Here is a 12,082-nt window from a genome sequence, read left to right as displayed (position 1 = left end):
AAGTAAAAGACTTTTTCCTGTAACTGAAAAACGTGTTTCCAGATTGCAGACTTCCATCAGTGCCTACTAGCACTAGTGGATGACAAATACCTGTCCCCAGTCACATCATTGTGTGAGTTTTCAAGATACCAAAGATAGAACTTTTTAAACCTTTAAGGAGATGGAAAAAAAAAAAAAATCACATCCAAATATTCAGGAATTGAAATGACGTACTTATCCAAAGCAAAATGAAAAGAATAGTTAGAAGGTAAAATGATTTCAAGCTAGGATTTTTGATTCCCTGTCAAATGTCCCATCGAGTTGCAGGGGAAAAAACTGCATTTTGAGAAATTCCAGAGCTCAAAAAAATTTATCACCCATGTGCCACTTTCTAAGGAAACTTAATTAGTTCTACCAGAACAAGGAAGGGGGCCAGGAAAGAGAAAGACATGAGGCCTATAGAAGAAGGAATTGTACACAGACCGGTTAAGAGAAAGACTGGAATAGGAAACCAGAGGGCTTCAGCCGGGTTGTCTTCAGGTTGATATAAAGGGGTAAAGGGGCTGAAAGGCTTCCAGTGTATATGACCATGTCGTAAATAGATTCCAGGGGATTTTACAGTTCCTTAGAAGAGTCTGGAAGATTAGTGATAGAGATACAGAAAGGTAAAAGTCAAGGGTGGGAGGGGCACTGTTGACTTTAGAAAAATCATAAGGTTATACAAGTAAGAAATGATAACCATAGTGTACTTCTTAGTGAATAATGATTCTCTAGTCATAATAACTTAGACATTACATATAAATTTTAAGCTAAAACTGTACTATAACAATATTGGGAAAAATGAAAAAAGGGAGTAAATAGTGTAAAAGGGCCATATCCTTCTCTACCATAGCAGGAAGTGAACAGATAATGTCTCAAATCAAAAAACTGTGGTATAGGCTTTCCACTCCTAGCTCTCCCCTGCCAAGAGAGGTATCTATTACAGAAGGAGGGCAATAGCTTTTAAAAAAAGAAGAATTAAATGAAATTGCCTCTAGGAAGTAGGAGGGATACTTCTGATTTTGTCATAAGCATTGTAATACCATTTTACTTTTTCAGCCATGTGTATGTATTAATTTGATTTTAAAAATTTAAAACACAGAAAATGTAGAAAAAATTTTTGTGACTGGGAATAAATATAAGATCTCAAATCACAAGCATAAGGTGAAAATATTCGTGGACTTTACATCAAAATTAAAAATGTTTTTACAGTGAAAGCATTGTTAACAGATGATGACAGACTAGTGGAAGATATCTGCAATGTTTACCACTAATAAGAGGTTTATTTCTAAAATACATAAGAAACTCCTGCAACTCCATATGAAAAAGACTGGAAGTCCCGTTGAAAGATTGGCAAGTGATATAAATAAGTAATTCCCAGAAGATGAAATCCCGATAGTCAACAAGCATGTGAAGAAATGTCCAACTTCATTAATCATTGGAGAAATTTTTTAAATTTAATTTTAAAATTACTATCACTTTCTATTCAAAATCAAGATAAAATTAAGATGACATCATGGATGTGGAGAAACAGGCAGCTTCACACGTGGATACTGGAAGTATAAACGGGTACAGCCATTTGGGAGAGAACCTAGGCAATGTAGAGGCATACGTAAGCTGTATGACTCAGCAATCTCATTTCATCAGAAAAATCTCTTTCCTTTAGAAAAACCTTCATACAGATCCATTAGGCAACATGATGAAGATGTTTATTACTGTTTTTTTTATGGCAGTAGGGAGTTGGAAATAGGGGAAAGATTCCTAAAATGTAGCTGTTATATAACAGGAACACATTTATATAAATAAAAACACATACTCAGACTATCTAATTTATAAAGATATATACATGTCCAAGGTATTGGATCATCAAGGATGAAAGGCAAAATAAGACAAAACTAGAGTGAGGCTTCTACCAAGCTGATAATATTTTATGAACTAAATATTAACTCAGTTTGTTGCACCTAATATTTTCCCCAAGAAATAAAATTTATTTCATGTTTTTTAAAAGATAGAGAAGTGAATCTATAATTATCTCAAAATAGAAATTTTAAAAGGGAAGAAAAAATATTATTTTTTAAAAGAAAATTTATTTATTTATTTATTTATTTATTTGAGACGAAGTCTCACTTTGTCACCAGGCTGGAGTGTAGTGGTGTGATCTCAGCTCACTGCAACCTCTGCCTCCCAGGTTTACGCGATTCTCCTGCCTCAGCCTCCCGAGTAGCTGGGACTACAGGAACCTGCCACCACGCCCAACTAATTTTTGTATTTTTAGTAGAGACGGGGTTTCACCATGTTGGCTGGGATGGTCTCGATGTCTCAACCTCGTGATCTGCCTGCCTTGGCCTCCCAAAGTGCTTGGGATTACGGCCATGAGCCACCATGCCCGGCCAGAAAATTTAATTTATTTAAAATGTTTTAAAATTTTTTGTAGAAAAGAAAGGGTTGTATGAGATACTATTTGACTTGTCATTTATTAGTGGTAAAAGTTTAATTATCTGTAATAAATTCTGAAGCTTTCACCAAGAGTTGTGCTTGGTTCCACTTGGCTCTCACATCGTCTGTTAAAAACATTTTACTTTCTTTCTCCAATGTGTAGCTTAAAATCTACACACAGACAAAATCAGAGTAGAAAAAAACTCTTTCTAATTACCACTTTGAAATTTGAGGTTATAGTTAATTCTTTCTACTCCGAATGATCACGTAATCTAAAATTCTAATTTTAGTTCATACTTTAATACCTTTCATTTTTTTCTCTTCTTCTAGCTGTCACCAAAGGGAAGTATTAGATATCAAATATTGACCAGGAGGCAGGAAACAGGGATATTAGAAGCCAAGGAATCTAGACCCTAAAATTGATCATTTGTGTATCTTTCTTTATACATTTTCACACCAAAACAAAAACAAAATCCTATTGTGTATTATCTAAAGATTGATGGCATCAGAATAACGATCTTTAATTATGTTATACTGTCCTTAGTGGAGATTAGCAAAACATAAATGCCTTAATCTTTAGTAGTAAATTGCACAACCTGTCCCATAATTTAACCAGCACTTACCAGTTGGATGATTTATTACCTAAAATTAATGCTCATCCAAAACACTGGGTTGTTGTATTTTTCCCTGCTGTCATATTCAGAATTGCGACATCCTGAATAGATCTCTTGCTGGAGAGGAAGTGTATGATATATATGTATATATATACAATTTGAGGGGCATTGTGAAGAATTACTAATAAATTTGTCAACCCTAGAGTTGTTTCATTGCTAGTGTTTCAGATATGTCTTTCTTTAGAAGAAGAAAAACATGAAGCTACTTAGAGCAGTTGATTAACTTTTCCTTCTTTGTATTAAAATCCTCTAGGACTAACCAGTAAAATAACTTTACATCTTTTGCATTAATGCATTCTGAACAATTGAAAAAGTTAGCACTAGAAAATTTACTCATAATAGTTTCTCAAAGAGCCAGAAATTAAAAAGTAGTATACAGGAGAAAGAGCAAAATTTTATGATTTTAATAGATTCCTTCATATAAGGAAATAGTATCTATCTTTCAAGTGAAGTGGTTGTTTGCACAAAATAAGATGAATTATGTAAAGTACTGGTACAGTGTCTGCGCCCTGACTGGGACTCAGAAGCTATAGGAGCAGTTGCAGAGTTAGTAATAAGATAGTCTGTGTTCTACTTAGAGTCAAATCCCAGTGCTGCTTTGAAACTGACCAAAAGATCGTGAGGAACTTCTAGAACAGAATGGTTTGAGGTTGGACCAGAGCTCATGACCACTCTAAATTTGAGAATCTCATCCCATTCTCTGACTAATGCTGGTAGTCAGGTTTTTCTATGTGAAAAGATAATCTACTTCTTTCATTTTTTAAAACTTTTTTTGTAGTGTACAAATCATATATCCCAGTTGAAAAGAACAAGATTTATTTTTAACTTGAATTTTAAAGCTTCAAATATTCCCTTAAGTTTTTTGTTCGTATGTTAGTGTCAACTGAAATAAATGCTACTTGATAACCTTTTAAAATCAGTATTCATAATTTATTAGAATATGGAGTAGAGTTCTTAGTAGTTTAAATCAATCACACATTTAAAAGAGAAATAATTAGCAAAATTCATACAACATTGGGTACCCATGGACATAAAGATGGCAACAAAAGACTCTGGGGACTACTAGAGAAGGGGAAGGAGGGAGGGGTGCCAGGGCTAATAAATTAGGTACTGTGCTCTGTACTTGGGTAATGTGGATCAGTCATACCCTAAACCTCAGCATCATACAATATACTCAGTAGGTAACAAACCTGCATGTGTACCCATGAATCTAAGAGTTGAAATTATTTCTTTAAAAAAGAAATGTTTTTTGAGTACTTAGTATGTACCAGGTACTGTTTGAAAGACTTTGTTTATATTAATACTCATTTAACCACTCCATTAGGTAGATACTATTATTTATCCTGTTTTGTAGATAAGGAAAGTGAGACAGAGAGGAATTTAGTAAATTTTCCTAAGTTCACACAGCAGAATGAAAGGTTATTTATTATACATCATTTATTGTTAAAACATGCTAAGAGAATTAATTTGGAAAACAAAGGAATATTCCAAAGAGATAAAATCTACATTTGCTTACCACCATGTAAATCAGGTAAGACTAAAATACCTTTAACTATGGGATATTCAGTAAGAAATTTCAATCTGCCATCTGTCTCTGGAATAATATATGTGTATTTTTATCTGCTCAAGTATTATACTCCCTCTTTGCATAGGAGGAAACTGATTTGTGAAGCATATTATTTGTCCTTGGTCCCAGAAAGAGAAATACATGATTTACAATAGAAACAATAATTTTAAATAATTTTTTTCCTAAGAAGATATAAAGCACATTAAAATCCTATGTTTGTATAAGTATAAATATGCAATATTTTACTTAACTATTTGCTGAACAATAATTTGGATAATTTATTAAAATTCTGAAGCTAAGATTTATGGCCCCCCAAAAAAGCTATTATTTATTTTACATACTTTTCAAATGGCATTCAAGAGTAATTGATTATCATTTAACTTCTTAATTATTTTAGCTTAGTCCAGTTCAAATTACCTAATACAAATGTTTAAAGACCATAAACCATAAGAAGATGTAATGAGAAATGGAAATAACTCATTATATTCCTATTTAGGAAACATTCTAGAAAGTGATATGGGGCATAGGGACTCACATTATGGAAATCTTTTAAACAATCAATGTGTGTTTTTTTATCAATTTGTTTTGCAGCGCAAGACTCACCAGTTTTTTGTAAAATCTTTTACTACTCCTACCAAGTGTCATCAGTGTACCTCCTTGATGGTGGGTTTAATAAGACAGGGCTGTTCATGTGAAGGTAAGAACAAAAAGGAAAGAAAACGTGACTTCACCATCTAAATTGTAATCAAATAACTTGATTCTCTTTCAAAGGTATATAAATGTTTGTTTTACTTAATCATTTGCTTTTTTGCATAACAGGAATGGAAATAATCTATGTTGTCGAATGTTTGAGAAACTAGACATATTTTTCAGGGGCAATATATTTAAATATGGTTCATTTGTCTTTGTTTTGTTATTGAGTAAATTTATAGTCCCCGCCAAAAAACATTAACCTATCTGACAGAAGAAAATTCACTGAATTTTAACCTTGTTTAATTCCTTAGAGAAATTGTTATTGAAAAGTAGACAATGTGGGCACCTTTTCAGAAATATTAAATGTCTGCCACTATGCCTGAAAGATACTTTATTCCTGTATTAATAGCAGAGGTTTTTTTTTTCTCTACCATCCATGATTTATTCATCACATGTTTATGGAAAACCCACTGTACTTCTAGGCACTGGGGACATAATAGTGAATAGGGGAAAGGCATAGATCCTACCCTCATAGAGCATATATTCTGAGTGATGAAGGAGAGAGGGTCAGGGGTCATGTGAACAGAAAAGAAAGCATATTTATTTGTTTGGGTATTGCTTTATTTTTCTTAGGACCTCTGAAGTGAAAATGGTTTAAGTTATAATGGAATATATTATTTCTTTTTGGATGTTTCAGAAGAATACTTTTTTTAAAAGTCAAATGAAATTTGTCGCTACAACGCTACCTTATATGAGGGGACTTCAGAAAGCTTGTGGAAAAGTAGAATTTAAAGATAAAAATTAACAATATAAACTTTATTTTTTAACATAAGCTCCATTAAGTTCTAGACAACTTTGTAAGCAATTATACCACCCATTTAGTCCATCCCTAAAGAACAGAGGGTCCTGAGAATGTAACCATGTCAGTGTAGTCTCCTTTACATTATTAACTGAAGAAAGATGGGTGCCCTTAAAGACTTTTTGAAATTCAGAAACAAAAAGAAGTCAAAAGGAACCAAATCAGAACTGTAAAGTGGATGCCTAATGATTGCCCATGGAAACACTCACAAAATTGCTGTTGTTTGATGAGAGGAATGAGCAGGAGGAGCACTGTCATGGTGAAGAAGGACTCTGCTGAAGCTTTTCCCAGGCGTTTTTCTGCTAAAGCTTTGGCTACATTTCTCAAAACACTCTCATAATAAACAGGTGCTATCAATCTTTGCCTCTCCAGAAAGCCAACAAGCAAAATGCCTCAAGCATCCCCAAAAACTATTGCCATGACCTTTGCTCTTGACTGGTCCGCTTTTGCTGTGACTGGACCACTTCCATATCTTGGTAGCCATTGCTTTGATTGTGCTTTTTCTTCAGGACCATACTGGTAAAGCCATGTTGCATCTCCTGCTACTGTTCTTCAAAGAAATCTTTCAGAATCTTGATCCCACTTGTTTAAAATTTCCATCTAACATTCTGCAGCTGATCTAGGTGCAGTAGTTTCGGCATCCGACAAGTGGGAAGTTTGCTCAGCATTCATTTTTGGTCAGAATTGTGGAAGCTGAACCAGTTGAGATGTCTGTGGTATTGGCTGTTGTTTGTGCTGTTACTCATCAGTCCTCTTCAGATAAAACATGAACAAGATTAATTTTTTTCCTGGCAAATTAATGTGGAAGGTTTGCTACTGCAGGTTTCATCTTTGACGTCCTCTTATCCCTTCTTAAAATGAGTTATTCATTTGTAAACTGCTAATTTCTTTAAGGCATTGTATTTGTCTCTTCTCATGCTGCTAATAAAGATATACCCAAGACTGGGTAATTTATAAAGGAAAGAGGTTTAATTGACTCAGTTCCACATGACTGGGGAGGCCTTACAGTCATGGTGGAAGGTGAAAGAGGAGCAAAGTCACATCTTACATGGCGGCAGGCAAGAGAGCATGTGCAGGGGAACTCCCCTTTATAAAACCATCAGATCTCATGAGACTTATTCACTATCACCAAAGCAGCACAGAGAGACCTGCCCCCATGATTCAGTTACCTCCCACTGTGTCCCTCCCATGACATGTGGGAATTATGGGAGCTACAATTCAAGATGAGATTTGGGTGGGAACACAACCAAACCATATCAGGCATTGTCCCTATCAACTTTTTGTAAAGCATCAATGATTTCACCATTCTTCCACCCAAGCTTCATTGTAAAATATATATTTGTTCTTACTTAATTTTAACAGAATTAATGTTGCTCTGATAGGGGCTCTTTTCAAATTGATGTCTCATTCTTCTTAGTGCCTCAAACTAGATCCTCTTCAGACATATTTTAACAAGTTAGTATGCATTTATTTTGGTACAAAAGAAAATTTTAAATCCATACATAGTTTTTCCATAATATGCATTTTCCATGAACTTTCTGAAGATCTCTCATATATTGGTTTATCTTACGGAAAAGACAAGAAAATAGTTGCTAACTCAAATTCTAATACTAGTTGCCATTTCCTACTTCTTCTGCTGTAAGGATGGGAAGGGACCTTAAAGGAAATGTAGCCAATCCCCATCATATGCATATGTTTCCTTTATAATATACTTGTAGTTAGCCTGTATCTGAGTACTTTGAGTAAGAGGGAAATTAATAACATCTTAAGGCGGTGCATTCTGTTTGGTTAGTTCTCACAACTAAAGTGAAAGATCCAGATTGCAGTATTTTAACTAGTTCATTAGATACGTGTGTTTTCAAGCCAAATAAAATGTTCAGAGTTAAGAAAGCAGAGATTTAAGAGTTATGAGTGTATTAAGTTATAAACATGAAAATGACATTATCCAGGAAGCACATGTAGATTGAGAAGAGAGCAAGTACATGAGTCTCTTACATAGTTAAGGGAAGGCAACAGGAAAAGATAGCCAAGTAACCTGAGAAGGAATCGCCTATATTATTGACTAGAAAGGTGTGACTGAAGCCAAAGAAGGAGAAAATTTTTAGTTTTCAAGCTTTGTTTCATTTTGGAACTTAACCAGTACTGGTATGTCATTCTAAAACGTGTTTATTAGAATCCTGGCCAGCTACCTGGCTTTAAGTCCCATGTCATTTTTTATGCCCCACAATTATTTGCAATTCATAATAGCAGTTTTTGAGGTCTTCTCAGACTCTCTTCCCTTCTAGAGTCTTTTGCTGTGAAGTTGTCCCCATCTTTTCTTCAGACCCTTTGAAGCATACTTTATGAAGCTGTGGGGTCTCATGAGACTGTTCCTAGCCTTTGTCTGCCAGGCTTTTGTAAATGTTATAATAATGTGGTTCCAGCTTCTAAAGAGTCCTGTCTTGTTCCTTTCCTTGTGGTTGGTTGGAATTAGATCCAGTATAGGATACTTATTTTGTTGCTTCCACTGCCCTTTGCTTTTAAGTAAAACAAATCATAACTTGCTAGATACTCCACTTAAAAGTGAATTGAAGTTGAGTGTGATGGCTCATGCCTATAGTCCCAACTACTCAGGAGGATAAGACAAGAGAATCATTTTGAGGCCAGCCTGGGCGACATAGCAAGACCCTCTCTTTAATAAATAAATAAAGTGAATTGAGACGTTTGGATGATTTTTGTCATCTTGCCTCTCTGCTTGTTTCACAATATCCATCAGTGATGTGTAGTCCATTTATAGAGATGGTAACTGTACCTCTCTTAGATTGTTATAGAAAAATAAAAAGCACTCCATAAAGTGAACTATTGTTATTTTAGTAGTAGTTTAAGTATATGTAATAATAACTCCTAAAATTTACCTTCAACTTGTACTTTTTTAGTCACTGAAAAACTCCGTTTTCAAGGATTGGTAGGGTTTGCCAAACCAAAGATGTCAGGTAGCTTAATGCCCACTAGAGACCCTTGCAAGAGAAATTTCAAGGCAGATACCAAGTTGCAGTGGGATGAAGAGCAAAAGACTCTAAAAACCACTCTTTTAGAAAATCTAAATCAATCATTTTATTCACAAGGTTAGATGCTTCTTTTGTTTGCTTCTCTTTTTGATCACTAATGTCAATACAGAACAACAGTAATACAAATACTTTTTAAAATATTTACTATTTCTCATTAAAATTGTCATTGGTAAGCAAATGAATCAGCTACCCAAATGATAAAACAGTTATTTAAGATAAAATTGGAGATAAGCATTCATCTAACATAGCATCTTGTATGCAGTGAGTGTTCAGTGAATTTTCTTTTTGTTAAAATGAATTTTTATCAAATGTTTCTTTTTTGCCTCCAAAAGTATGTGGATTCTCATGCCATATAACTTGTGTAAACAAAGCTCCAACCACTTGTCCAGTTCCTCCTGAACAGACAAAAGGTCCCCTGGGTATAGATCCTCAGAAAGGAATAGGAACAGCATATGAAGGTCATGTCAGGGTAAGTATGATTAAGTTGGGTTTAGATTAATCTTTTAAGATTGATTAATGAATTAAAATCAAATTAGTTATTTTAAGAGCATAGTTCTTGTTGGAAAATTAAATGAGTAAAATTCATCTAATAATTTTATTTCATCTAGAATAATGATTTGCAAACAAAAACCTAGCTTTTACGTGGAAATAACCTATAAAATGTCTCAAGTTTTTCCATGTTGTTCCTATCTTGTGATGAAATCTTCATAAAGGAGTTTGTAGCACCTGGTCTTGCAAGAGAGGTGGCATATGGTTATGAATTATGAGCTCTTATCAAGGCATAGTCTTGTTATCTTGGGTAGTATTTACAGTGTAAGCTGAGTTTCATCTTACACCAAGTTTTAGTTTTATGCTATTTAGAAAGAAAACCATGAGTGTTATTTTAATGAAATACTAGTGAAAGTTAAAGTGGTACCATTAAAATGTTCCTCAGAATAAAAGGTCACAGTATTTGAAGAATGTGTTCTCACATTTTCTCATAGCTTAATGATATGTGTCCCATCTGCTACTTTACCAACCAGAATGGCAGACTTATAAAACATGTACATTATCTGTACATCTTCACCATGCAATTACATATGTGATTTAAGGCATATTTTCATTTGAGTTGTTTTGGCTGTTTGTTTGCCTGTCTGTCTAAAACAAAACTAAGATTCCTAAACCAGCCGGAGTGAAGAAAGGGTGGCAGAGAGCACTGGCTATAGTGTGTGACTTCAAACTGTTTCTGTACGATATTGCTGAAGGAAAAGCATCTCAGCCCAGTGTTGTCATTAGTCAAGTGATTGACATGAGGTAAGACTTTGAAGGTAAAATTATTTGTATCATTGCAACATAGGAATTTTAAAGTTTCTGATTTTTAAAAATTGTGTTGCCATGGTTTATTTAAATGAACTAATTTCATATTTTCTAATTTGCTAATATTGCTATAGTAATAGAATTGAAAATAGGAAGGAAGGTGTATTTATAGGACAGGTTGGTATGTGTGTTGAGTGTGAGGGGCTAGGAGTTAAGGAAAAAGAACTTGGTGTTTCAGTCCAAAAGACCCATGTAAATGGGGTAATGGAGGCCTAATGCATGAAGCTTATATCATCACATCACGTAAAGGCTTAGAGTATAATTACAATGTAAGGAAAGAAAATAAAAATCAGAAAAGCTTCTGGAAAACATAATCTGTAAACATTTAGGTAAGTATAGCCCTCGAACACTTCTGGTCTCATTTTTCAGATTCTTCCCGTGTTCCTTAGTGTTCTCTCCTTTATCTTTTCTCATAACTCCAGGCACTGTCCTTGAGTGATCATATTTATTCACAGCTTCAGCCATCCCCTCTGCATTGATGACTCCCAGACTCGTATCTCCAGTTCAGATATATCCATCCATTGCTCAAAACCAGAATTTCTAGCTCTGACTCACATTGGCACTTCACATTAGCATCTCAAACACATTATCTTCCCCTACAAATATGGAACATGATGGGACAGATGCAAGAAATATTGGCAATTAAAATCTGATAGAACCTACTAAAGGATTGAATATAGATAGGGAGAAGAATCAAAAATAGGACTAAGGTGTCAAGCCTGTAAGACTAAGGGAGTTGGGGAGCGGAGCAAGATGGCTGAATAGGAATAGCTCCAGTCTCCAGCTCCCAGCGCGAGCGACACAGAAGACAGGTGATTTCTGCATTTTCAACTGAGGTTCTGGGTTCATCTCACTAGGGAGTGCCGGACAATTGGTGCTGGTCAGCTGCTGCAGCCCAACCAGCGAAAGCTGAAGCAGGGCGAGGCATCGCCTCACCTGGGAAGTGCGAGGGGGAAGGGAATCCCTTTTCCTAGCCAGGGGAACTGAGACACATAACACCTGGAAAATCGGGTAACTCCCACCCCAATCCTGCGCTTTACCAAGGGTCTTAGCAAACGGGCACACCAGGAGATTATATCCCACACCTGGCTGGGAGGGTCCCACGCCCACAGAGCCTCCCTCATTGCTAGCACAGCAGTCTGCAATCTAACAGCAAGGCAGCAGCAAGGCTGGGGGAGGGGCGCCTGCCATTGCTGAGGCTTAAGTAGGTAAAACAAAGCCGCTGGGAAGCTCGAACTGGGTGGAGCTCACAGCAGCTAAAGGAGTCCTGCCTGTCTCTGTAGACTCCACCTCTGGGGACAGGGCACAGCTAAACAACAACAACAACAAAAAAAAAGCAGCAGAAACCTCTGCAGATGCAAACGACTCTGTCTGACAGCTTTGAAGAGAGCAGTGGATCTCCCAACACGGAGGTTGAGATCTGAGAATGGAC

The 12,082-nt window shown here is 35.6% G+C and overlaps 1 protein-coding gene across 11 annotated transcripts in view; it reads left to right on the top strand.

Annotated features, from left to right (window-relative positions):
* The window catches only part of CDC42BPA (CDC42 binding protein kinase alpha), a 328,744-nt gene that overhangs the window by 266,830 nt on the left and 49,832 nt on the right, over positions 1-12,082 (top strand). For all 11 annotated transcript variants that reach the window (XM_028826295.2, XM_077938812.1, XM_077938809.1 and 8 more), the window contains 3 exons: positions 5,287-5,392; positions 9,627-9,763; positions 10,448-10,587. In XM_028826295.2, coding sequence (XP_028682128.1) covers positions 5,287-5,392; positions 9,627-9,763; positions 10,448-10,587 — 383 coding nt within the window. The remainder of the gene's footprint in view (positions 1-5,286; positions 5,393-9,626; positions 9,764-10,447; positions 10,588-12,082) is intronic.

The sequence above is a fragment of the Macaca mulatta genome, chromosome 1 (genome assembly GCF_049350105.2).
Source record: "Macaca mulatta isolate MMU2019108-1 chromosome 1, T2T-MMU8v2.0, whole genome shotgun sequence".
NCBI classification, from domain to species: domain Eukaryota; kingdom Metazoa; phylum Chordata; class Mammalia; order Primates; family Cercopithecidae; genus Macaca; species Macaca mulatta.
The sequence above is the reverse complement of the archived record's forward strand: the minus strand, read 5'-3'. Positions and strand labels throughout refer to the sequence as shown.